Source organism: Ranitomeya variabilis, chromosome 4, assembly GCF_051348905.1.
Source record: "Ranitomeya variabilis isolate aRanVar5 chromosome 4, aRanVar5.hap1, whole genome shotgun sequence".
Lineage (NCBI taxonomy): Eukaryota > Metazoa > Chordata > Amphibia > Anura > Dendrobatidae > Ranitomeya > Ranitomeya variabilis.
The window spans coordinates 516,479,468-516,506,086 of NC_135235.1; the positions used below are offsets into that span (position 1 = coordinate 516,479,468).

The 26,619-nt window shown below is 43.7% G+C and overlaps 1 protein-coding gene across 2 annotated transcripts in view; it reads left to right on the forward strand.

The window, feature by feature from the left end:
• The window catches only part of ACLY (ATP citrate lyase), an 80,433-nt gene that overhangs the window by 19,916 nt on the left and 33,898 nt on the right, over positions 1-26,619 (forward strand). For both annotated transcript variants that reach the window (XM_077252161.1, XM_077252160.1), the window contains exons 3-8: positions 129-251; positions 2,506-2,568; positions 4,064-4,254; positions 19,689-19,768; positions 19,880-20,010; positions 22,901-23,019. In XM_077252161.1, the coding sequence (XP_077108276.1) occupies positions 129-251; positions 2,506-2,568; positions 4,064-4,254; positions 19,689-19,768; positions 19,880-20,010; positions 22,901-23,019 (707 nt within the window). The remainder of the gene's footprint in view (positions 1-128; positions 252-2,505; positions 2,569-4,063; positions 4,255-19,688; positions 19,769-19,879; positions 20,011-22,900; positions 23,020-26,619) is intronic.

The window sequence follows — 26,619 nt, forward strand, 5'->3', positions numbered from 1 at the left end:
CTAAATTCCCTATGAGCCCCATCAGGGACAGCGATGATAATGTATGTAAAGCGCTGCAGAATATGTTAGCGCTATATAAAAATAAATATTATTATTATTATTCTTCATTAGTTTTGTTTTTCTTTCAGCCTTTGGTAGTGAAACCAGACCAACTCATCAAACGTCGTGGAAAGCTTGGACTTGTCGGTGTCAACCTAAATTTGGATCAGGTGAAGAGTTGGTTAAAACCTCGGCTGGGACATGAAACCACTGTAAGTATCTGTTATATTAGAAGACAACCCCTTTAAGCGTCAGTGAAAAGAACTCTAGGAAAATTATTTAACTACTAATACTTTGAATTTTTTTTTTTTTTTTAAATATTGTGTGTACTTGTTTCCCTGTTTTATCTTTTAAGTCTTGCAATTCCTTTTCTAAACTTTTTTTTTTTTTTTCTTTTCTTTTCATGTTTATATTTTTTCATGCTCATTTTGCTGGTCTTTGCCCTTCATTGACATGGTTTTGCTTAGTATTCCGGTTGGCATAACTGGCAACTGAGCTTATTTTGATGTATCAGGTGGGTAGATTGCGGACTTGTTTTCAAAGCATTTAGGGAGAGTTGACGCCTAATGGATATGATGTGGGGAAAAAAAACTATCAACATGTTCTTGTACTCCCAAATCTTCTCTGTTTTTCAAATTGATAATGGCTGTAACCGTTTTATGGTCAAAATCGCATAACAATTAGCAATCTGTATATAAATCGCTATTATTTTGGATGAAACCGCACATAGGCATTTTTGCCAACACCCCAGTCTCTTGTAATCTCAGCTTTAAGGTATAATTTAACTTCTTGGTCTTTTTCCTGGCTGACTGTGTGCATTAATCCTTAGAATAAATCACTTTGCAGTATCTGTAATATCTGGATCCACTTGTTTTCAGCTGTCAGAATGTCCAATTACTAGGATGTATTCCCGTTGTGTGATTTGGCAAAGGATGTAGCTCGGCTCTTGAAGATTGATTGGCTGCCTGCTGTCAGAGCTCAGGATGATCCTGCACACTTTGCTGAGAAACAAACAATTGCATGATTGGCATTCTCAATAGCAGGAGGGGAAAAAATAAGTTATATTTTTGCAAAGGAAAAAAACAACTGATTCTGATACGAGGAATAAATTAGGCTTTTCTATTTGTGTTTCCCCCTGACTAAGTTAGTAATGTAAATCGACATAATACAAACTGGTATACAAAAGAGCCATTTGATTTGCATTCGCTTTTATTAAGACTCATTTCCTCTTATTACTGTAACTACACATCATGGCTTACTATAGTGTATTCCCAAAAAATGTTTTAAACTTGTTTTATTAAATATGAAGTACGGTAAGTTATACTTGGCAATTTAACTTACTAAAAATCCTCTCCTTTTATGAATGGAGAGGTTTTAGCTGTACAATGTATTGCTTGTTAATCACTTCAAAGGTGGCTGCTTTCCTAGGCAAGGAGTACACTTGCAAGCTGTTTGCTATAGCGCTTGTTAGCAGTGCTCTAATGTCGGCCAGATCGCGGTACCAGTGAGCCTGCGGCATCGTACTGCAGGCAATTTGGGACAACGGCTTGGCCATACCACCGGCCCTCTTTAAGGAGTGCTCGTTCCCTAGCCTGGGTGCAGGAAGACTGGAGGCAGAAGCGGTGCGCTCTTTAAGATAACTTGGAACACCCCTTAATGTATATCTACTGGTTAAAGGGAGTCTGTCACCCCAAAAATCGTATGTGAGCTGCGGCCACCGGCATCAGGGGCTTATCTACAGCATTCTGTAATGCTGTAGATAAGCCCCGATGTATCCTTAAAGGTAAGAAAAACAGGTTATATTATACTACACAGGGGCGGTCCCGGTGCGGTCCGGTCCGATGGGCGTCGCGATCCGGGTCCGGCGCCTCCTATCTTCATCAGATGACGTCCTCTTCTTGTCTTCCTGCCGCGGGGAAAGGTCAGAGAGCCCGGCGCCTGCGCACTTCAGTACTTTGCTCTGCCCTCAACAGGGCAGACAAAGTACACTTGCGCCAGAGCCGTGGCAGGAAGACAAGAAGAGGACGTCATCGCATAAAGATAGGCGCTGGACCCGCACCGCGACGCCCATTGGACCGGACCGCATCGGGAACGCCCCTGGGTGAGTATAACATAACCTGTTTTTCTTACCGTTCAGGATACATCAGGGGCTTATCTACAGCATTACAGAATGCTGTAGATAAGCCCCTGATGCCGGTGTCCAAAGCTTATAGGGCCAAAATGAGGTGACAGATTCCCTTTAAATATTTGATAACTATTCTGCAATTAAAAATGCATAATAATTGTAGCGTTTTTTTCCCACTTCAGTTTAATAAACAAAGACATACTTAGGTGAATTACTGAACTTTTGTAATTGCGTGTTTTGTGTCCATTAATTTTATTTTATAATCAAAATAATTAAATATATCTATCTATTATACAGTATATATCTATTATATATTTTTTACTTAGCTTTTTTTTTCTCAGATTGCCAAAGCAAAAGGGATTCTCAAGAATTTCCTGATTGAGCCATTTGTTAGACATAAGCAGGTGCGTACACTCTGATCGATCCTACACTATTTAATAAAAGGGAATCTGTCAGCATAGTTTTGCTTCCTCATCTGAGAGCAGCATAATGTAGGCAAAATGAAGCTGAATCCAGTGGTGTATCATTTCGATTACTGAGTGCAGCCATTTGACACATAGTTTTTAGATTAAGCGATGCAGCAGAGGTGAGAAAGCTAACCCTGCCCACTCTAGGCTCTCTAAATACAATGGCTACAGACTCTGTGCCTGCTTATCACAGGAGGGGCTGGAGTCTGACTGTAGTCCTGCAATGATAGTCACCATTTGATAAAACCTTTAGGCTAAGTGCACACGTTGCGGAATTGCCGTTGAAATTTCCGCCGCAATTCCGCAACTCCTGCAGCGGGTATATCGCATGCGGAATTGGCATGCGTATTCGCACTAAAGACTAGCGTTTTGCGAGTGTAATTAGCTTGCAGAATGCTAGCGTTTTCCAAGCGATCTGTAGCATCGCTTGGAAAACTGATTGACAGGTTGGTCACACTTGTCAAACATGGTGTTTGACAAGTGTGACCAACTTTTTACTATTGATGCTGCCTATGCAGCATCAATAGTAAAAAGATCTAATGTTAAAAATAATAATTAAAAAAAAAAATGGTTATTCTCACCTTCCGACGTCACCCGATCTCCTCAGCGGTGCATGCGGCGGCTGGGATGCTGTGTGCGAAGACCTGGGATGATGTCATCGCAGGTCCTTCGCGCACAGCATCCCTGGGAACGGAAGCCGCCGCGTGCACCGCTGAGAGGCGGGAGGACTCTGGGGGCCATCAGAAGGTATATCACTATTTTTTTATTTTAATTTTTTTTTTTTTTAAACAATTATATGGTGCCCAGTCTGTGGAGGAGAGTCTCCTCTCCTCCATCCTGGGTACCATCCGCACATGATCCACTTACTTCTCGCACAGTGGGCATAGCCCCATGCGGGAAGTAAGCGGATCAATGCATTCCTATGTGTGCGGAATCCCTGCGATTCCGCAAATTAATGAACATGCTGTGTTTTTTTTTTTTTGTTTTTTTTTTTCCAGAATGCGTTTCCGCTCAGGAAAAAAACGCAGCATGTGCATACAAAACGCAGATTGCATTCTTTAAATAGGATACTTAATGTGAGCGTTTTTTTTCGCAATTTTATCGCATTTTTATAGCGAAAAATCCGGAACGTGTGCACACAGTCTTAGTGTAAAAAAACAGCATACAGCAGGACATGTGACATTAACCCCTACCTCATGCTGTCTTCAAATTACATATAAAAAACTGCTGACAGATCCTATTTAATGAGACAATGAACATTGGTTTATTTTATGGGGGCCAAACATTTTGATCAAGAAGGGGTTTTCTAGTGGTGTAGAACTTCTTTAAGAATAAAGGCCATACACATTTACTTATACATTTTGTACAACTTCCTGTAGCGTTGTCCAAGCTTCATTGTTGTTTTTTTTTTTTGTTTGTTTTTTTGTGGCAGGAAGAGGAGTTCTATGTATGTATTTATGCTGCCCGGGAGGGGGACTACGTGCTCTTCCATCATGAAGGAGGTGTGGATGTTGGGGATGTTGATGCAAAAGCACAGAAGCTACTTGTCGGTGTTGGGGAGCGCTTGACCGAACAAGATGTGAAAAACCACCTTCTGATTCATGTCACACCTGATAAGAAAGAGTAAGTAAGAGGAGAAGGCTAACATATGTTAAGGTACCTTCACACGAAGCGACGCTGCAGCGATAGCGACAACGATGCCGATCGCTGCAGCGTCGCTGTTTGATCGCTGGAGAGCTGTCACACAGACCGCTCTCCAGCGACCAACGATGCCGAGGTCCCCGGGTAACCAGGGTAAACATCGGGTTGCTAAGCGCAGGGCCGCGCTTAGTAACCCGATGTTTACCCTGGTTACCAGCGTAAAAGTAAAAAAAACAAACAGCACATACTTACATGCGTCCCCCAGCGTCTGCTTCCTGACACTGACTGAGCTCCGGCCCTAACAGCACAGCGGTGACGTCACCGCTGTGCTTTCACTTTCACTTTAGGTGCCGGCGCTCAGTAAGTGTCAGGAAGCAGACGCTGGGGGACGCATGTAAGTATGTGTAATAGATCCTCTTGAGATGGAAAGCGCAGTGTTATGTGATTGTCTAATACACTATTATTCTTCTGGCACTCATTTTGTTCCTCTTAGTTTGGTTATGATTAGTGATGAGCGAGTATACTCATTTCTCGGGTGATCTCCGAGTATTTGTGACTGCTCGCGGAGATTTAGTTTTTGCTGCCGCAGCTGCATGACTTACATGTGGGGGTTGCCTGGTTGCTAGGGAATCCCCACGTGTAAAATACACACACACACACACACACACACACACACACACACACACACACACACACACACACACACACACACACACACACACACACACACACGATATATATCGTGGATATACTGTATATCCTCGAGTATAAGCCGAGACCCCTAATTTTGCAACAAAAAAACTGGGAAAACTTAATGACTCAAGTACAAGCCTAGGAGGAAAATGCAAAAAGAACCTAGCACTCAACTTGATGCTTTAGAGTGAGATTTTATTGTAGTGGTACTCAACAAACGTTTCGGTCCTACACATGGACCTTCGTCAGTAACGTACTAGGAAGTAGAGAAAAGACCATAGGGTCCAGAGGCACAAAGACACAGCGTCTTAGCTGTGAGCCAGATAGGAGCGGTACTGTGGAGACCGTGATTGATGGCGCAGGCAGACGCGGATTCCACCAGCGGTGCCTCTGGACCCCTTTTTGTTTATAGTCTATGAAGGTGTGGGAACCTAACCTTAGCACCATCCTTTCCAGTAGTGCACACGGTTATTTTGTAGGAGGAAAATGCAGCAGCTACCGGTAAATGTCAAAAATAAAAAGATACCAATAAAAGTAAAATTAATGGAGATATCAGTAGGTTAAGTGTTTTTGAATATCCATATTGAATCAGGAGCCCCATATAAGGCTCTATACAGTTCATGATGGGCCCCATAAGATGCTCCATATTAAAATATGCCCCATATAATGCTGCACAAATGTTGATTATGGCCCCATAAGATGCTCCATATAAAAATGTGCTGCATATAATGCCCCATGCAGTTCATTATGGCCCCATAAGATGCTCCATATAAAAATGTGCTGCATATAATGCTCCATACATTTCATTGTGCACATGTAATGCTGCTGCAATAAAAAAAAAAATGACATTCTCGCCTCTCGACGCTGCCCGCTGCTCCTCAGCGTCCCGTCTCTCCGCAGTGACTGTTCAGGCAGAGGGCATCGCGCACACTAATACGTCATCGCGCCCTCTAACCTGAACAGTCACTGCAGAGGACGCGGCAGACGGGGCGGTGGTGGAACGAGGAAAGGTGAATATGAAATACTCACCTGCTCCCAGCGCGGTCCCTGGCAGCTTGTCCCGGACAGATGGTCTCCGGGCGCAGCAGCGTCTTCCTCTGTTCAGCGGTCACTGGTACCGCTCATTACAGTTATGAATATGCTGCTCCACCCCTATGGGAGTGGAGTCCATGTTCATTACTGTAATGAGCGGTGACCGCTGAACAGGGGAAGAAGCTGCCGGAGACCATGGGACATGCAAGGACCCCAGCAGGAGTGCCAGGAGCAGGTGAGTATGTGACCGTCTTCGCTCCCCGTCACCCGCTGAACCCCCCCCCCCCCCCCCGACGACCATGACTCGAGTATAAGCCGAGAGGGGCACTTTCGGCCCCCAAAAAATGTATATATACAATATATCTATCTATATATGTATGTGTTATACATACACTGTGTTCCAAATTATTATGCAAATAATATTTCCTCATATTTTCTCTAAATTACCTATCTGAATTGCAGTCATTGTTATTTTCCAGTCATCTTCTAGTCTAGTATAATTGCAATGTTTTGGAACAAACTGCCTATGAAAACGGTATCTTTTTTAAAAAAAAAAAAAATAAAAAAATAAACACTCAAAATGCATGTTCCAAATTATGCACAGCAGAGTTTTCAACCCTTTTTTTTTTTACATTTTGAACAAAAAATGGTCAATTGTGAAGTTATAAGCATTATCAGCTTATTACAAAATGAAATCAAGCAGTTTTCAAGTTAAACTTTATTCTAGGTGATGTTACATTTGCACATAGGACCCCTTGTTCGAAAGAAGCTTCTGAACTGTCTCATCCATTGAATGTCGGTTTTTGGATGGTTTCTGCTTCAATTGTTTTGCATGTGGACAGAATACCCTCCCAGAGCTGTTGCTTAGATGTGAACTGCCTCCCGCCATCATAGACACTCCTTTTGATGATGCTCCAGAGGTTCTCAATGGGGTTGAGGTCAGGGGAAGATGGTGACCACACCATAAGTTTGTCCTCTTTTATGCCCATAGCAGCCAGAGATGCAGATGTGTTATTTTGCAGCATGAGACGGTGCATTATCATGCATGAAAATGACCTTGCTGCGGAAAGCACGGTTCTTCATCTTGAACCATGGCAGGAAGTGTTTTAGAAACTCCACATAGATTATGGAGTTCATCTTTACCCCTTCAGGGATCATAAAGGGGCCGACAATCTCTCTCAAAATGATTCCAGCCCAAAACATTACTCCACCTCCTCCTTGTTGGCGCCTTAGCCTTGTTTTCGTTGGGTGTCCATCAACCAGCCATCCTCCACTCCATCCATCTGGACCATCGAGCGTTGCACGGCACTCGTCGGTGAACAAAACAGTTTGGAAGTCAGTCTTCACGTATCATTTGGCCCACTGGACCGACAGGATGGCTTATGCACAGCTGCAAACCTCTGAAGGACCCTGCATCTTGTTGTTCTGGGGACGTTGGAGGCACCAGCAGCTTCAAAAACTTGTCTGCTGCTATGACAAGGCATTTTTGCAGCTGCTCTTTGCAATTGCCTGTTGGAAAGAGTCCTCAATTTTTCCTTATCAGCCCGCACATGTGTGTGCTGGGAATCAGCTACATACTTCCTGATTGTGCGATGATCACGATGAAGTGTCTTGGCAATGTTGATTGTAGTCATGCCTTGACCTAAATACTCCACAATCTGTTGCTTCTCAGCAGCCGACACATCCCTTTTCTTTCCCATTTTGGCAAAAAATGTAGGCTGCTTAATAATGTGGAGCAGCCTTCTTAAGTAGTCTTGCCTTTATTTGGACACACCTGCCAAACTAATTTGCAGAGTTATCTGCAATTGCTTTCAGTGATATAAAGAGCCCTGACACACATCACCATCAATGAGTTTAACCCCTTCCCGACCCATGACGCCTATGTGGCGTCATGGAATGATCGCATCCCTGCAGATCGGGTGAAAGGGTTAACTCCTATTTTACCCGATCTGCAGGGAGAGGGGGAGTTGTACTTCAGCCTAGGGGGGTGGCTTTGCCCCCACGTGGCTACGATCGCTCTGATTGGCTGTTGAAAGTGCAACAGCCAATCAGAGCAATTTGCAATATTTCACCTATGAAAATGGTGAAATATTGCAATCCAGCCATGGCCGATGCTGCAATAGCATCTGCCATGGCTGGAAATCATGTTCTGGCCCCCCCCACCGCCCCCGATCTCCTCCCCAGTCCTCCGTTCTGTCCGGTACCCCCCTCTGTCCCCCTGTTCGCTCCCCCGTGCTCCTGTCCGCTCCCCCGTGCTCCTGTCCGCTCCCCCCGTCCTCCGATCCCCCCCCCTGTGCTCCGATCCACCCCCCCTCATACTTACCGAGCCTCCCGAAGTCGGTCCGTCTTCTCCCTGGGCGCCGCCATCTTCCAAGATGGCGGGCGCATGCTCAGTGCGCCCGCCGAATCTGCCGGCTGGCAGATTCGTTACAAGTACATTTTGATCGCTGTGGTAGGTTCTATCACAGCGATCAAAATAAAAAAAATAATAAATAAACCCCCCCCCTTTATCACCCCCATAGGTAGGGACAATAATAAAATAAAGAAAATATTTTTTTTTCTTTTTCCACTAGGGTTAGGGTTAGAACTAGGGGTAGGGTTAGGGTTAGGGGTAGGGTTAGGGTTATGGCATGTGCACACAGTGCGGATTTGGCCGCGGATCCGCAGCGGATTGGCCGCGGATCCGCAGCGGATTGGCTGCTGCGAATTCGTAGCAGTTTTACATCAGGTTTACAGTACCATGTACACCTATGGAAAACCAAATCCGCTGTGCCCATGGTGCGGAAAATTCCGTGCAGAAACGCTGCGTTGTATTTTCCGCAGCATGTCAATTCTTTGTGCAGATTCCGCAGCGTTTTACACCTGTTCCTCAATAGGAATCCGCAGGTGAAATCCGCACAAAAAAAAACACTGGAAATCTGCTGTAAATCCGCAGGTAAAACGCAGTGCCTTTTACCTGCAGATTTTTCAAAAATCGTGCGGAAAAATCTCACACGAATCCGCAACGTGGGCACATAGCCTTAGGGTTAGGGTTGGAATTGGAGTTAGGGTTGGAATTAGGGCTAGGGTTAGAAATAGGGTTAAGATTAGGCTTGTGGTTAGGGTTACGGATAGGGTTAGGGGTGTGTTGGGGTTACAGTTGTGGTTAGGGTTGGGATTAGGGTTAGGGTTGGGATTAGGGTTAGGATTAGGATTGGAATTAGGGTTACGGGTGTGTTGGGGTTAGGGTTGTGGTTAGGGTTGTGATTAGGGTTATGGCTACAGTTGGGATTAGGATTAGGGGTGTGTTGGGGTTAGTGTTGAAGTTAGAATTGAGGGGTTTCCACTGTTTAGGCACATCAGGGGTCTCCAAACGCAACATGGCGCCACCATTGATTCCAGCCAATCTTGCGTTCAAAAAGTCAAATGGTGCTCCCTCCCTTCCAAGCCCCGACGTGCGCCCAAACAGTGGTTTACCCCCACATTTGGGGTACCAGCGTACTCAGGACAAACTGGGCAACAACAGTTGGGGTCCAATTTCTCCTGATACCCTTGCAAAAATAAAAAATTACTTGCTAAAACATAATTTTTGAGGAAAGAACAATTATTTTTTTATTTTCACGGCTCTGCGTTATAAACTTCTGTGAAGCACTTGGGGGTTGAACGTGCTCACCACACATCTAGATAAGTTCCTTGGGGGGTCTAGTTTCCAAAATGGGGTCACTTGTGGGGTCTTTCTACTGTTTAGGCACATCAGGGGCTCTGCAAATGCAATGTGACGCCCGCAGACCATTCCATCAAAGTCTGCATTTCAAATGTCACTACTTCCCTTCCGAGCCCTGTCGTGTGCCCAAACAGTGGTTTACCCCCACATATGGGGTATCAGCGTACTCACAACAAACTGGGCAACAAATATTGGGGTCCAATTTCTCCTGTTACCCTTGTGAAAATAAAAAATTGCTTGCTGAAACATCTTTTCTGAGGAAAAGAAAAATGATTTTTTATTTTCACGACTCTGCATTGTAAACGTCTGTGAAGCACTTGGGGGTTGAACGTGCTCACCACACATCTAGATAAGTTCCTTGGGGGGTCTAGTTTCCAAAATGGGGTCACTTGTGGGGGGTTTCTACTGTTTAGGCATATCAGGGGCTCTGGAAACATAACATGATGCCCGCAGACCATTCCATCAAAGTCTGCATTTCAAAACGTCACTACTTCCCTTCCGAGCCCCGGCATGTGCCCAAACAGTGGTTTACCCCCACATATGGGGTATCAGCGTACTCAGGAGAAACTGGAAAACAACTTTTGGGGTCAAATTTCTCCTGTTACCCTTGCAAAAATAAAAAATTCTGGGCTAAAAAAATATTTTTGAGGAAAGGAAACACATTTATTAATTTCACGGCTCTGCGTTATAAACTTCTGTGAAGCACTTGGGGGTTCAAAGTGCTCACCACACATCTAGATAAGTTCCCTTGGGGGTCTAGTTTCCAAAATGGAGTCACTTGTGGGGAGTTCCTACTGTTTAAGCACATCAGGGGCTCTGCAAACGCAACCTGACGCCCGCAGAGCATTCCATCAAAGTCTGCATTTTAAAATGTCACTACTTCCCTTCCAAACCCCGACGTGTGCCAAAACAGTGGTTTACCCCCACATATGGGGTATCAGCGTACTCAGGAGAAACTGGACAACAACTTTTGGGGTCCAATTTCTCCTGTTACCCTTGGGAAAATAAAAAAATGTGGGCTAAAAAATAATTTTTGAGAAAAGAAAAATTATTTTTTATTTTCATGGCTCTGCGTTATAAACTTCTGTGAAGCACTTGGGGGTTCAAAGTGCTCACCACACATCTAGATTAGTTCCTTCGGAGGTCTAGTTTCCAAAATGGGGTCACTTGTGCGGGAGCTCCAATGTTTAGGCACACAGGGGCTCTCCAAACGCGACATGGTGTCCGCTAATGATTGGAGCTAATTTTCCATTCAAAAAGCCAAATGGCGTGCCTTCCCTTCCGAGCCCTGCGGTGCGCCCAAACAGTGGTTTACCCCCACATATGGGGTATCATCGTACTCAGGACAAACTGGACAACAACATTTGGGGTCCAATTTCTCCTATTACCCTTGGGAAAATAAAAAATTCTGGGCTAAAAATCATTTTTGAGGAAAGAAAAATTATTTTTTATTTTCACGGCTCTGCGTTATAAACTTCTGTAAAGCACCTGGGGGTTATAAGTGCTCACTATGCATCTAGATAAGTTCCTTGGGGGGTCTAGTTTCCAAAATGGGGTCACTTGTAGGGGAGCTCCAATGTTTAGGCACACAGGGGCTCTCCAAACGCGACATGGTGTCCGCTAATGATTGGAGCTAATTTTCCATTCAAAAAGTCAAATGGCACGCCTCCCCTTCCGAGCCTTGCCGTGCACTCAAACAGTGGTTTACCCCCACATGTATCTGCGTACTCAGGAGAAATTGCCCAACAAATTTTAGGATCCATTTTATCCTGTTGCCCATGTGAAAATGAAAAAATTGAGGCTAAAAGAAATTGTGTGAAAAAAAAGTACTTTTTCATTTTTACGGATCAATTTGTGAAGCACCTGAGAGTTTAAAGTGCTCACTATGCTTCTAGATAAGTTCCTTGGGGGGGTCTAGTTTCCAAAATGGGGTCACTTGTGGGGGAGCTCCAATGTTTAGGCACACAGGGGCTCTCCAAACGTGACATGGTGTCTGCTAGCGATGGAGATAATTTTTCATTGAAAAAGTCAAATGGCGCTCCTTCCCTTCCAAGCCCTGCCGTGCGCCCAAACAGTGGTTTACCCCCACATATGAGGTATCAGCGTACTCAGAACAAATTGGACAACAACGTTCGTGGTCCAGTTTCTCCTTTTACCCTTGGGAAAATAAAAAAAATTTCGCTAAAAGATCATTTTTGTGACTAAAAAGTTAAATGTTCATTTTTTCTCTTCGCCACGACAGCACCCACTTGAGAGAGGGGATCCGCCCCTAGGAACAGGAAACCCTATGGAGAGATAAAAGGGGCGGTCCCCCTCGCTCCCACAGTTGGTTTCCTGTTCCTACGGGAGACGCTTGGAGAGAAGAGGATACCCAGCCTGGATGCCGCTTGCGCAGTTTACCTTTATGGGACGGCAAGGGCTCCAGAAGCTGGAAGCAGCGTCGGGGGTCCTATGACAGTTTCCCCCCTCTGCTGGCAGGTACCGTGAGGCCGGGTCCGGGGAGTCGCCTGGCTCACGAAGATCCACCCAGCGGACCTGCAGGGACCGACTCGCTGGGGTAAGGTGATCCTGCGGCGCCATCTCGTATGGTGCGCAGGCAGCGTGGGTCCGGTGTATTGTCCCCCGGAAGCAGTATTGCGAACTTCCGGGGTGAGTCAGGAGGGACGGCGCCTGCGCTGAAGCTGGTGGAGGCGCAGGCGCATACAGCAGAGCCGCGACCCGGATGTAGTGGTCACTTCCGGGTGCGGCAGGAAGCAAGATGGCGGCCCCCATTACAACAGGACGCCGGCACTGATCCTCCGGCGTCCATCATGGCATCTCCGCAGGACCCGGCGATGGCTTCATCTGAAGTCACCGCTATTACACCTGGCAGCCACACAAGCAGCAGCCGCAGATCTTCTAAGAACGCCAGCAAAAAATCAGGCCGGTCGGTTCCATCTGTGCTTCCGTCTCCTCCTCATCAGCCGGTATTGTAACAACAACCTCACTGGGTGAGTGTGTGTCTGTACCCTTCTTAGGCTGATTATACTCCCCCTCTTTGTCTATATTCCTTAGGCAAAAAGAACGGGGAAAACCAAACACATACAATGTGCTTTATGCTCTCAGCCGCTCCCCGATAATTATTTAAAGAAGCTGTGCCAGCCTTGCATCGAATCCACCTTACGTGAGGAATCTTCAGTAAGGTCGGAAGATATAAGGAGTATGATTAGAGAAGAATTGCAGGCCTTCCGAAGCTCAGAAAAAATTCCCGAGAGTAGGAAAAAATATAACTCCCCTAGGTCTGAGCAGTCCTCTGACATTGAGGATAAAGATTCGGATGGTTCCCGAAATATCATTTCCTCAGATGAGCGAGATACGTGCTTTCCCACAGACAGTATCGATAATTTAGTAAGATCAGTTTGTAACACCATGGGTATTGAGGACACGAAAACCCCTAAAACCCCACAGGACGTGATGTTTGCAGGCCTGTCAGAGAAGAAAAAACCTTCCTTTCCTGTAATTCCAGCTATAAAGAATGTAGTAAAAAAGGAGTGGGAAAGCCAGGGACAAAGAGGATTACCGTCTTCGTCAAAAAGACGCTATCCCTTTAATGATGAAGATTTCTCCATATGGTTAAAAGCCCCGAAGGTGGATGCAGCAGTGGCCTCCACTTCTAGGAAATCTTTGCTACCCGTGGAAGATTCCGGTTCCTTGCAAGACCCGCTGGACCGGAAGGCGGATACCCTCCTAAAAAGAGCATGGGAGTCCTGTACGGGAGCCTTCAGGCCGGCTATATCAGCCACATGCACTGCCAGGTCCATGCTTGTCTGGTTGAACGATTTAGAAGAAGGATTAAAAAGCGGCCTTTCCCGAGATAGATTACTCTCTTCCATGCCGTTAATTAGGGGAGCTACAGCCTTTTTAGCGGATTCCTCAGCTGATTCCATACGACTAGCGGCCAAATCGGCAGGTCTGACTAACGCAGCTCATCGAGCCTTATGGCTAAAGGGGTGGAAAGGAGATCCCCAAACAAAATCTAAATTATGTGGTCTTCCATGCCAGGGTGAGTACCTATTTGGTACTAAGTTAGACGAAATACTAACTAAAGCGGGTGAGAGGAAGAAGGGGTTCCCCAATAACTCTTATCTTCCATCCTACAGGAGAGCGTTCCGAAAGCCCATCTTTAATAGGAGAAAGGACTATAAAAACCAAGACCGCTGGGCTAATAAAGATTTTAAACAAAAAGGAGCGTTTTTTGGGAAACGTCCATTCAAACCTGAGGATAAACCCCGTTAGGACAGATCTACCCGTTGGTGGTAGGTTGTCTTCCTTCTCATCACAATGGCTGACAATAACTTCCAATCCGTGGGCAACTAGCCTTATATCTACGGGTCTAAAATTAAAGTTTGCCCGAGTCCCTCCGGACTCATTCTTATTGACTTCCTTAAGATCTCAATCACAACAAGAGGCCTTGGAACAAGAAATAACAAATCTCCTGTCCAAAGGCGTACTAGTGGAAGTACCTTTTCATCAAAAAGGAAGGGGTTTTTATTCCCCTTTATTTTTGATTCCGAAACCAGACGGATCGTTTAGAACAATAATTAACCTGAAGAGACTAAACGTCTTCTTAGAAAACCAAACCTTTAAAATGGAATCTATACGATCAACCATTAAGCTTCTTTTTCCCCATTGCTTTATGGCAGTGCTTGACCTTAAAGATGCGTATTATCATCTACCAATCTTCATCGAACATCAGCAATATCTTCGGGTGGCAGTTATGATGGGAGGTCAAGTAAGGCATTATCAGTATACAGCAATGCCCTTTGGACTGTCGATAGCCCCGAGAGTCTTCACAAAATTAATGTCGGAAGTAATGTCATATTTGAGATTAAAAGACACACTTGTAATACCATATTTAGATGACCTTTTGATAGTGGGTAACTCCTTTTCCCAATGCCATCAGCGAGTACTTCATACAATTTCGTCCCTGCAGGAATTGGGGTGGTTAGTAAACTGGGAAAAATCCAGATTATCCCCCACAACTCGTCAAACATTCCTGGGACTTATTCTAGATTCTACTAGTCAGAGATGCTTTCTTCCCGACTCTAAACAGATAACGATTATAAACAAAGTACATTCGGTGATTAATAACCCCCTAATCTCCCTAAGAGAAGGGATGTCTTTTCTTGGTTCCTTCACATCATGTATCCCGGCTGTCCCATGGGCTCAATACCATAGTAGAAAATTACAGTATAAAATTCTACAAGAAGAGGAGAGGTTACAGGGCCAATTACATAGTCGGTTATCTTTACCAACAGACGTGTTAAATTCTCTTACCTGGTGGTTAGATCAGAGTCATTTCACCAGTGGGGTTCCCTGGGTGGTTGAACCTTCAAGAATAATCTTTACCGATGCCAGTCCTAGTGGTTGGGGAGCACACTTAGGAGATCAAATAGTTCAAGGTCTGTGGTCTCTTGAAGAATCGAACGATTCTTCTAATAAAAAAGAACTGAAGGCTATCTATCATGCCATATGTAAATTTCTTCCACAGCTACACGGAAAGCATACAAGAATCCTTTCAGACAACATGACTGCAGTGGCATACTTAAATCACCAAGGGGGAACAAGATCAGAAGCTCTCATGTCTATAGCCGCCGACATTCTATCCATAGCAGAGGAGCACCTCCTATCCTTGTCTGCACTACACGTGAGAGGAGTCGACAATCCAAAAGCGGATTTCCTCAGCCGCCACACTCTCCGCCAAGGAGAGTGGGTTCTCAGCCGACGTATCTTTTTAATGATAGTCAAAAAATGGGGCACTCCCAAGATAGACCTCTTTGCGACGAGACGAAACAGACAAGTCAAAAGGTTCGCTTCATTGTTCCGATCCGACAATCCAGATATCTTCGATGCTCTGCAAGTCCCATGGACATTCCAGAAAGCATATGCCTTTCCCCCTCTAATACTTCTTCCAACAGTGATCAGAAAGATAAGGGAAGACAGAGCTCATGTGATCTTAATAGCTCCATTTTGGCCCAAGAGGCCATGGTTTTCCTGGCTGAGAGCCATGTCAATCTCAGACCCATGGATCCTTCCGGAGGATCAGGATCTTCTCTATCAAGGCCCCTTCAACCACCCTCAGGTGAAGGGACTGCGGTTGACAGCCTGGCATTTGAGAGGCAGCTGCTAAAAATGAGAGGATTTTCTAACAAAGTAATTGACACTCTGCTACTAAGTAGGAAAAAATCCACCACATCCATTTATGTGAGAGTGTGGAAAAAAATTTTAAACCTCTACCCAACAGCACTATCAAACGAAATTCATATCCCTATGGTCCTAGAATTTCTTCAAAAAGGGCGCGATTTAGGTCTGGCAGTCAGTACCTTAAAAGTACATATTTCTGCGCTTGGTGCTTTATATGGTCACGATATTGCAGGTGACAGGTGGGTAGCTAGGTTTATCGCAGCTTGCCAAAGGTCAGAGACAGTCCAAATTCCCCATGTACCACCTTGGGATGTTAATTTAGTCCTCGAAGCTCTAACAGACCACCCCTTTGAGCCACTACATTCAGCTCACATAAAACATGTCTCCATCAAGACAGCTCTTCTTGTTGCTTTGGTATCAGCCAGAAGAGTAAGCGACATACAGGCATTATCGATAGATCCACCATTTATGTCTATTTTTCCAGATAGAATTGTCCTAAAAACAGACCCTTCCTACTTGCCCAAAGTATGTACTAAATTCCATAGGTCACAAGAAATTTTCCTTCCCTCCTTCTATGATAACCCTACGAATCAGGAGGAACAAAAATACCACACATTAGATGTGAGGAGAGCCATATTAGCCTATTTAGACAGAACTAGCGCCTGGAGGAAGAGCAGGGCTCTCTTTATTTCCTTCCAGGGCCATAGGAAAGGAGATGGAATCACGAAGGGTACCTTATCTCGGTGGATTCGAGATGCAATATGTCTGGCCTATTCATCCAAGGGGGAGAACCCGCCTGAGACTGTAAAAGCACATTCCACTCGGGCGATAGCATCATCCTGGGCCGAGCGAGCGGAAGTTCCAATAGAACTGATATGTAAGGCCGCAACCTGGGCTTCTCCTACTACATTCTATAATCACTATAGATTGGATTTATCTACTTCATCTGACCTGTCCTTTGGTAGATCAGTTCTTAACACTGTGATCCCTCCCAAATGACTATCTCTGAAAGTCTCTCAAGTGGGTGCTGTCGTGGCGAAGAGAAAACACCGGATTACGTACCGGTAATGCTCTTTTATAGAGCCACGACAGCACCCCTTTACTTCCCACCCTATTAAGTTATTTTTATAAAAGCACGATTAAGGGTGTTTTTTGGTTCTTGTAATTAGCCATACTAAGTTAACTAATGATAAATGATGAAATCAAATTGCCTACTAAATCTGGTGGGCGGTTCCTCGCAATCTCTGTAACCAAACTGTGGGAGCGAGGGGGACCGCCCCTTTTATCTCTCCATAGGGTTTCCTGTTCCTAGGGGCGGATCCCCTCTCTCAAGTGGGTGCTGTCGTGGCTCTATAAAAGAGCATTACCGGTACGTAATCCGGTGTTTTACTTCCATGTTGCTTCTGCTGCTGTGAAACACCTGAAGGGTTAATAAACTTCTTGAATGTGGTTTTGAGCACCTTGAGGGGTGCAGTTTTTAGAATGGTGTCACTTTGGGGTATTTTCAGCCATATAGAACCCTCAAACTGACTTCACATGTGAGGTGGTCCCTAAAAAAAATGGTTTTGTAAATTTTGTTGTAAAAATGAGAAATCACTGGTCAAATTTTAACCCTTATAACTTCCTAGCAAAAAAAAAAATTTGTTTCCAATTGTGCTGATGTAAAGTAGACATGTGGGAAATGTTGTTTATTAACTATTTTGTGTCACATAACTCTCTGGTTTAACAGAATAAAAATTCAAAATGTGAAAATTGCGAAATTTTCAAAATTTTTGCCAAATTTCCATTTTTTTCACAAATAAACTCAGAAATTATCGACCTAAATTTACCACTAACATGAAGCCCAATATGTCACGAAAAAACAATCTCAGAATCGCTAGGATCCGTTGAAGCGTTCTTGAGTTATTACCTCATAAAGGGACACTGGTCAGAATTGCAAAAAACGGCAAGGTCATGAAGGGGTTAAATGACAGACAAAAAAAATTCTAACCTTATCACTCCTAAACTCTTTGTGCATAATAATTTGGAACACAGTGTATATATTATAAAATTTATATATTTACTTTGGACTTTAAATTCTGAGCTACTCAGATTTATTTAAAGGGTTATTTCTATCTTTGATGAAGTGAAGAATAGGAGGTGATCTGCAGTACTCCGCAGCGGCCGCAATACAATGTTTTGCGTCTGGTCACAGTTAAAGCTAATAGCAGCTGATTGACAGGTCTACTGGATGTCTGACCTCCACCGATCCAATGTTAATGATTTATCCTAAGGATGGGTCATCCATATTTTCTGCTTGAGCAGTCCATTTAAATTAAAGAGGATTGTGTTTTATCCCTATGCTCCCCTGATTCTGATGCTTTTCGTTGACTCACGTTATTGCAGAGATGTGCATATTTGTTGCCTTTGCAGTTCAGTATGGTAAGTCTCTGCTTGCAGACCAACTGGGCGTGTCTTCAGAGTCTTCTCTGGGCGTTTCAATCACAGTTTGGCAGTCTCTTGGACTGCTAGATCAGCTTTGGAGCTGGGAGAAAGAATCAGGATGGAAGGGGATTGGGGGAGGGGGTGTTGCTCAAGAAATTTTCAAAGATATGCAATGCAGTTTGAGCAAGTTACAGGTCCTCTTTAAGCAAATATAAAGAACTTTGTAATATTGTATTAGAGAAAAGTTTCCTCATATCCACTTATATTCCACTTTTTCTTCACCCCTCATTCTACCTTCAGAACCCCTTAATTTACTCTGAAGTATTGCTAAATTCTGGTTATATCATGCCTATAGAAGTCTATAGGGAGAGGTGGGGGGATTGGGATGTAGGTGCAGAAAGAGTCCAAAGCCGAGAGACTGTACTGCTTTCTAGTAAGTCTTTCTCATCTCAGTGCTGCATTCGCAGGAACACTGCTGAGTGCTTCTATATAATGCCTTTCATACTGCTTCTGCTCCTGAGAGCGTGCTTCAGATCTCTTCTGTGTGCTATGTATTGGAGACCACTAAGCAGTCTCTACCTATGAATTCTCAATCAACTTAAAATTAGAGATTGAGGAAAAATTGGTAGGAAATGCAGTATACCAGTCATATTATGGCTAGAAATTGTTATTCCTCATGTCACATGACAGCTACACTTTCAGTAGAAATGTTTCCCTTGCTCTAAATCAATCGTAAATGTGAACATTTTTTGTGTTTTGGTCCATTTATAATTGAACTGCTTATCATTGTTCCCAATTAAAAACAATAAAAAAACAAGCCGGCAATTATCCTTTTCTTCAGGTGCGATCATTATGCTAGCATAAAAATCATCGTTATTGGCAGCAAAGTGCTGCATGTAAACCGGTGGAGAGGTGCTGCCAACAGGATACCGATTGTATTAACAACCGTTCTGTCCCCATCACTATTTTGTCGGTTAGTCTAAATAGGCTATCGGAGGTTTTTTTAAGGGGTATGCCCGGCCTCATGCTACAAGTCTACAGTCCCTCTGTGACTGCAGACTTGTTGGCGGTCATATGAATATTCTACATTTTCAGCCATATTCCAACTAGACTGTCATTGAGTAAGGCCGAGCACATCTAGTCGGCATGTGACCACATATATGCAAATCACATACTTGTATTCACGCACCTGGCACAGAGATCTGAGCAACCTCAGTGTGCAGTGTGAGGATTCATAAGTCTACAGTCACTATGAACAATCACATAGGCTACAAGTCTGCAGTCTATTGCCAGACAACCCCTTTAATGACCTGGATCGGCTTGTCTAAATGAGCTAATACTGTTGCCTAGCTTAAATGTGTTCTGTTGTTATATACTACAGGATCCTTGCAAGCTTTATTGCCGGACTTTTTAACTTGTATGATGACCTTTACTTCACTTATCTAGAGATCAATCCTTTAGGTAAGTCAAGTCTTTGAGCTAGATGTTTGTTTCTAGTTGTCTGCACGGCTTTAGTCTATGAAGCCCAAATGATCATGCATTTCAGTTTGTTTCTTCATTTCCCCTTTCCAGTTGTCACTAAGGATGGTGTATATGTGTTGGACATGGCAGCCAAGATTGATGCCACTGCTGACTATGTCTGCAAAGCTAAATGGGGAGATGTAGATTTTCCACCACCCTTCGGTAGAGAAGCTTATCCAGAGGTAAGAATCCACATGGAAACTCCTAAAGCGCGTGAGCACCTCCATAATGTCATTTCCATTCTGTTTGAGATGAGATGAATTGGTCAAAGATTTCTGATTTAACTGATTTATGGTGTAGAAGGAAAGATCCTACATAGAAAATAAGGAACTGTAGAAATCAGTATATTAAAACTTTATGGGAGACAGTTCGTTTACTAAACTGCGCCTGTTGCAAAAAGATGAAGATAAAGAGAATGCTACTTGGCTGAGGGACAAGTCATACAAAAACTGGATAAAGAATGTACTGTGTGCCCATAAATTTGCAGTAAAATGTTATTCCCTTTGTCATCATCGTTAAATAAAGCAGGAAGAAAATGCTCCGCCTGAGTAATAGAGGCATTTTATGAATTACAAATGATGTCCCTGCAGTCATTCCATTAGCTTGACATTCTGTATTGATGCAAGAAGCCTTGTATCTCAGGCCCCCACCATATCAGCCTAACTCAATTTTCTTGTTTTAATAAATCCGTCTTAACATGGCCTGTCCCCAGAGGGATGTGTTTCCTCAAGGTTGCCTCAAGGTGATTCGAGGCTGCAATATATTCATCTAGTTGAGTGTTTTTACAAAATGGTTACAAATCCATCAGTACTTCCGCTTATCTCACTTTGCTCCCTCTTCTCTATGTCAGTAGCTTTTATAGGAGGTGGGTTGTAAACAGATCTGTACTCCATGGAGTGGGAGGTGAGGGTCTCCAGTCTTGGGGCAGAGAAAACTGGCTATAGAAAAGGAAGAAAGGGGTGCAGGATAGAAGCTGTGCTGATATATCAATTATTGGAGGCAGCAGAAACCTGGACACCCATAGACCTTACATACAGCCTAGATTACTAGGAGAGACACTAATACAAGAGAAAATTCTAATTGTATTACTGCAAACTGCATGTCAGGGATTCTGAATGAAGATTGCAGACTGAAACGGAGTGCAACTTTATTACCAAAAGATAACCAACAATGCATGTAAACAAAAAAATATATATATTTTTTTTAATTGGCAAAGGTGTCCATAGCCTTTAACCCAGACCTGTAAAGGGAGTCTATTGGTTCAGAATATATAAAAAGGAGAGGAGCTTGTTGTGGTGAAATGTTTACTGCACCATGACATGTACGGCGCGGGGATGGAGCAGGCACAGGTGCTTAGAATGTGCCAGGAAGTGGTAGTCCTCAGTTACAGCTGGGCTCCTATTGAAACACCAGGATCTGAGCTGTGAGTGATCCCAGCTAGTTAACTCTTTACATACCATTGTCGCACTGACTGATCATGTAAGGGCTTTGACATGCACAGATCGTTCCCTTCTGTATTACCATAGACACTGTCGCAGAGCGATCGTGGCTACCCGAGGAGTTGCCACGGCAGCTAGAACCTTAAGGCTATGTGCACACGCTGCGGACTGGTGTGCGGATTTTTCCGCACTGATTTTGATAAATCCGCAGGGCAAAAACACTGCGTTTTTCCTGTGGATTTATCGCGGACTTACTGCGGTTTTCCCGCAGTTTTTGTGCAGATTCTACTGCGGTTTTTTAATATGGAGCAGATGTAAAACCGCTGCGGAAAGAATTAACATGCTGCGGAAAATAAACCGCTGCGTTTCCGCGCGTTTTTTTCCGCTACATGTGCACAGCGGTTTTTATTTTCCATAGGTTAACATGGTACTGTACACCGCATGGAAAACTGCAGCGGATCCGCAGCGTCAAAAACGCTGCGGATCCGCAGTGAAAAACCGCAACGTGTGCACATGGCCTTACAATGGCCTTTGTTTCTGCCTTATACAGCAGCCTATCAGATCCTGACAGGTTAGATAATGAGGACATTAATTGTGCAGTGTATTATCAATGCATTTAAAGGATTGGGTGCTCAAGTTCCTTTGTGAGACTAGTGAGTATTGTGTATGTGTGGAAAAACAACTGTATTAATAAAAAAAAAATGGTTTATTTGAGAATAAAAACAAAAACCCAAACCTCTACAAAATCCACACATTTGGTATCGCTGCGTTAGTAACAAACATATTGCCAGAATAGCTTTTCTCTTCTTATCGCTACTCTCAAAAAAGATAAGATAAAAAGTGATCAAAAAGTTGCACCCACCAAGAGCCCCCCACAACCCCCCAAAAAACCAAATTGCTGTAAAAAATATCTGCTGCAAAAGTAGTAAATTATATATACTGTAAGTATCAAGCAATTTTATTTAAAAAAAAAAAAATCCCGTGCAGGTCAGACCTAGTCCAGAGAATCCGACCATATCCACTAATGGAAACCTGAAAAACATAAACGGAGAGAAATAACAGTAAAATTTTGTCCCTCGTTGCAGAAATTTCTGAATCTAAATACTCATCATGTGCGCATACCGTTAACTATACCAGAATCATGGCGTAATTTGCACCAAAAAACTGTTTTTAGACTTTCTGCGCCTTGCCCAACAAGATGATGTGATGTCTGAAATGTGTGCCAAAATCTTGGTAAAGTAGTTCCCCCCCCCCCCCCCCAAGTAAGCCAGATCTAACACTGTCCCGGCCCCCGTGCCGCCTGCATGCTCAACTGTTTTTAGTGACTCATAGAAGTGAATGGAGGGAGCCACACACATAATCCATGTTTACCTGTATGCAACAACTGTAGCTAAGCTCGTCAGGTGGGACTTGGGTCTGGGGAACCACCATTCTGGAGATAAGGGTTCCAGTGGTGCAATTATTATCAGACTTCGATAACCTAATATCTAAGAAAGGGAGTACCCCTTTAACTGTTACTTGAGTAGGCTTAACTCACTACTGATTCTATAGAAGTACATGAGTTTAGATAAAATACATTTTTATTTATTTGTTTTATCTATGTAAATTTATGAAATATTCAATTTCATTACAGGAAGCCTATATTGCAGACTTGGATGCCAAGAGTGGAGCAAGTCTAAAACTTACAATTTTGAACCCACGTGGCAGGATCTGGACTATGGTTGCTGGTGGAGGAGCCTCAGTTGTATACAGGTAAGCAGGCGCTGATATGATCAATTATAGTAACATCATAAAAGGATTAATCAACATCCACTTTGTTTTTTTTTGTTCTGCTACTTTGTTGTTACTATCGTTACTGAAGTGAAATTATACACATTTCTTAAGTTAAGTGTGGTTTTTTTTTTTTTTTTTTGCATAAAATTTATGCAAAAAATTCAAGATCTGCAATGTTTCCGCTTATGGCTTGGGCTGGACAATGACTTTGGTTGCGCAATATGTGATGCCCTGTAGCCCTAGCCTAGTTTTCCAGGGCGTCCCTCATGATGGTACACCAGGAGGTAGTGCTTCTCTCTATCTATCGGCGCGGTGTGCTTTCTAGGGTAGAACGCAGGGGATTATGGATGGTGTTTCTGGGGTGTATACTAGAAGTCAAGGTGGAAGGCTATAAAGGCCTATTGTGGATGGTATTCTGATGTGCACAGTCTGACCATGGATGTTATTCCTACAAGTTCAGAGACACTGTCCGAACAATCCCTGGGCATTGTAAGTCATAATGATGGTCATTGGCCCTAATGTTTTATTAAGTAAGCTCGGGAACCTTTAGCCTTATTTTTTTTCCTATCTTGTTTAACTTTAGGACAGAGGAGCCCCTGCAGAGTCTGGTTATTCCTCAAGGAAGGAAACCAGAAGATGTGTGACATGTAATACTAAACTACCAGAAATGCATAAGACACAGTTGTGTGCCTAGTGAAAATAGAGGAGCAGACCTCCTTTATGGCTGACACTGGATCCATGAATAGGGAAGAGGTAGAAAGCACAGTTTCTAGCCTAGTTCCCCTACAGACGATACAGGGTATGCCCGGTCATCAGATAGCCAGATGGAAAATGGAGGGGTCATCAGGTCAGGATCACAGTCACCTAAAGCCCCTAAACCAGTGGGTCAGGTACAGGAAGTTCAGAATGGAGACCATAAGATCAACTACCGGGATAATAGGAGAGGATTCACTAATGGGCACCTTAGAGCTTAAAGATGCATATTACCCCGTGGCCATCCATCCTTGTCAGCGGTACCTGAGGTTTCGCGCTAAAACATAGGGGATAATCCAGCATTTACAATTTCAGTGCTTTCAGATAAGAGGTTGTAGCCTTTTTAACGAAGGTAGGGATAATCCTCCTCCCATATTTGGACGATCTCCTTTTTGGTGGCGGACTCGGTGCAAAAACTCAACTGTGATCTCTCAGAAACTATCCTCATCTTAAAAAAGCTGGGTTGGTTCAGTAACTGGGTAGAATCCAAATTACAGCCAGGTACATGGAAGGTGTGTGGTTTTTTTTTTTTTGTTTTTTTTTTCCTCAACTCCTACCTCAGAGCATATTTCTGCCCCTTATAAAACTAGAGGAGGTAAGGAACAAAGTTTGATGCTTCCAAGAAAAATAGTGAGTGTCAATTTGACTCTCAATGTGAATATTGGAATTAATGACATCCTGCATTCCAAGTGTATGATTGGAGCCAGGCCCACTCGAGAATTTGGCAAAAAGCAATATTGGCCGCCTGGGACAGGCGACCATCGGGATTAGACATGAAGATGGTCATATTTACAGAGGCAAAGACATCACTGACATGGTGGAAGTCTCTATGAAATCTCCAAAGAGGAGTGCCTTGGATCCTTTCCCCATGTGTCCAGGTTACTGCCAAGGACGAAGGTCAATATCTTTAGGGGACATGGTCTCCAGAAGTCTGTGAAAGATCTTCCAACTACAGAGAACTGCAAGCAGTATGGGAGATGCTCCAGAGGTACCAGGATCCTCTCAGAGGCCGACATGTCAATATCTTATTGGACAACGTCACAGCGATTTCCTTTGATAATCACTGTTGGGACCGAGAGGTCATCTTCTGCAGGCTCTAGCATTTTAAATCTTCCAGTGGACAGATGACTGTTTTTTTTTTTTTTTTCTTTCTGTATCAGCAGTTCACTTGAAAGGCTCTCAGAACAGAGAAGCAGACTTTCTTAGCAGTGAAACTGTATGGTCCTTCCAATGGGAATTAGACACGGACGTGTTTCAGCAGCTAACCCAATGTTGGGGTGTCCATCAAGTAGACCTGTTTGCGTCCTGGAAAAACGCAAAAGTGGCAAGCTTCTTCTTCCTAAACCCAGAAGACGATCTGGAGGGGGTGGATGCCTTGTCTCAAAAATGGGACAAAAATCTGATATATGCCTTCCCACCTTTTCCATTGATTCCGATAGTCCTGAAAAAAATCCAGGAAGATCCAGCTATGGTAATACTGATCTTCTCCTTTTTGGCTGAAAAGGAGCTGGTTTCCACAATTAAATCATATGGCTCTAGAAGACCTGCTTCTCATTCCATGGAGGGTCAACCGTCTCTCTCAAGGTCCCTTCCTACATCACAATATACAACTTTTGCATCTGACATCTTGGATCCTGGGAGGCATATCTAAATGTCTCAGGGTCTGTCCGATGGGGTGGTAACAACGATGCAGGAAACCGGTGACTTCTGTTATTTATACAAGTCTGGAAGAATTTCTGCGCTCAATATGTGGAAACTCCTCCTGCCGAAACATTCCTAAAATCCTGGATTTCTTACAACTGGGATTTGAAGTGTCTAAAACCAAGCATGGTAAGAGACCAGATCTCGGCACAGAGCGTCTTTTTTTTTTTTTTTTTTTTTTTTTTAAACTTTCAGCTGGTGAACCCTCCCTGGGTTGCTAGGTTTTCTAAAGCAATCAGCAGATTAAGACCCACAATTAGGAAATCGATGCCTCCGTGGTATCTAAACTTTTGTACTGAATGCTCTATGCAAGTCTCCTTATGAACCTCAAGAGAACATAAACATCAAGATGCTAACCCTGAAGAAGAGTTTCTTGGTAGCGGTGACTTCAGCAAAGCTTGTTGGCGAAATCCAAGCCCTCTCAGTGAGAGATCCTTATCTTTGTATACTGGAAGATCACATAATTTTTAAGCTTGACCCAACGTTTCTTCCGATGGTGGTGGCAAGTGCCAACTTGAACCAGGAGATTCATACCCTCTATTTGCCAGCATCCACAAATGAGAAGGAACTAATGGTTCATTCACTGGATGCAAGACTGACAGCTCAACATTATGAAGGCTGCCTGAGGTTGGAGGCAAGATTCAAACTTTTTCGTCCGGTTCGCAGGGTAGAACAAAAGCAAAACGACCTCAAAAGCGACATTTGCCAGATGATCACATCCACCATTTCCCTGGAATACAAATCCGAGGGGAGAGCACCACCAGAAGGTCTCAAGGCATATTCAAAAAGAGCTATCTCCGCTTCTTGGGCTGAAAGGGCAGGAGCCTCAGTAGAACAGATTTGTAGAGCCGCAACCTGGTCTAGCCTAAATACCTTCTGTAAAAAATACAAGCTGGACATATTATGTGGCCAACAGATGACCTGTGGCAGGAAAGTTTTTCAGGCAGTGATCCTGTCCTAAAATCCATTCATTTGGTATTTCTCCTGGTGTGGGGTCATGAGGGACATCCTGGAAAGTAGGAGTTTATTCTGCTGCTATATTTAAAGGGAATCTGTCGCCCTCTGAACGATTTTGATCTATTACTATCGGTATACAAGTAATAGAATGGTTAAACCAGTATATGT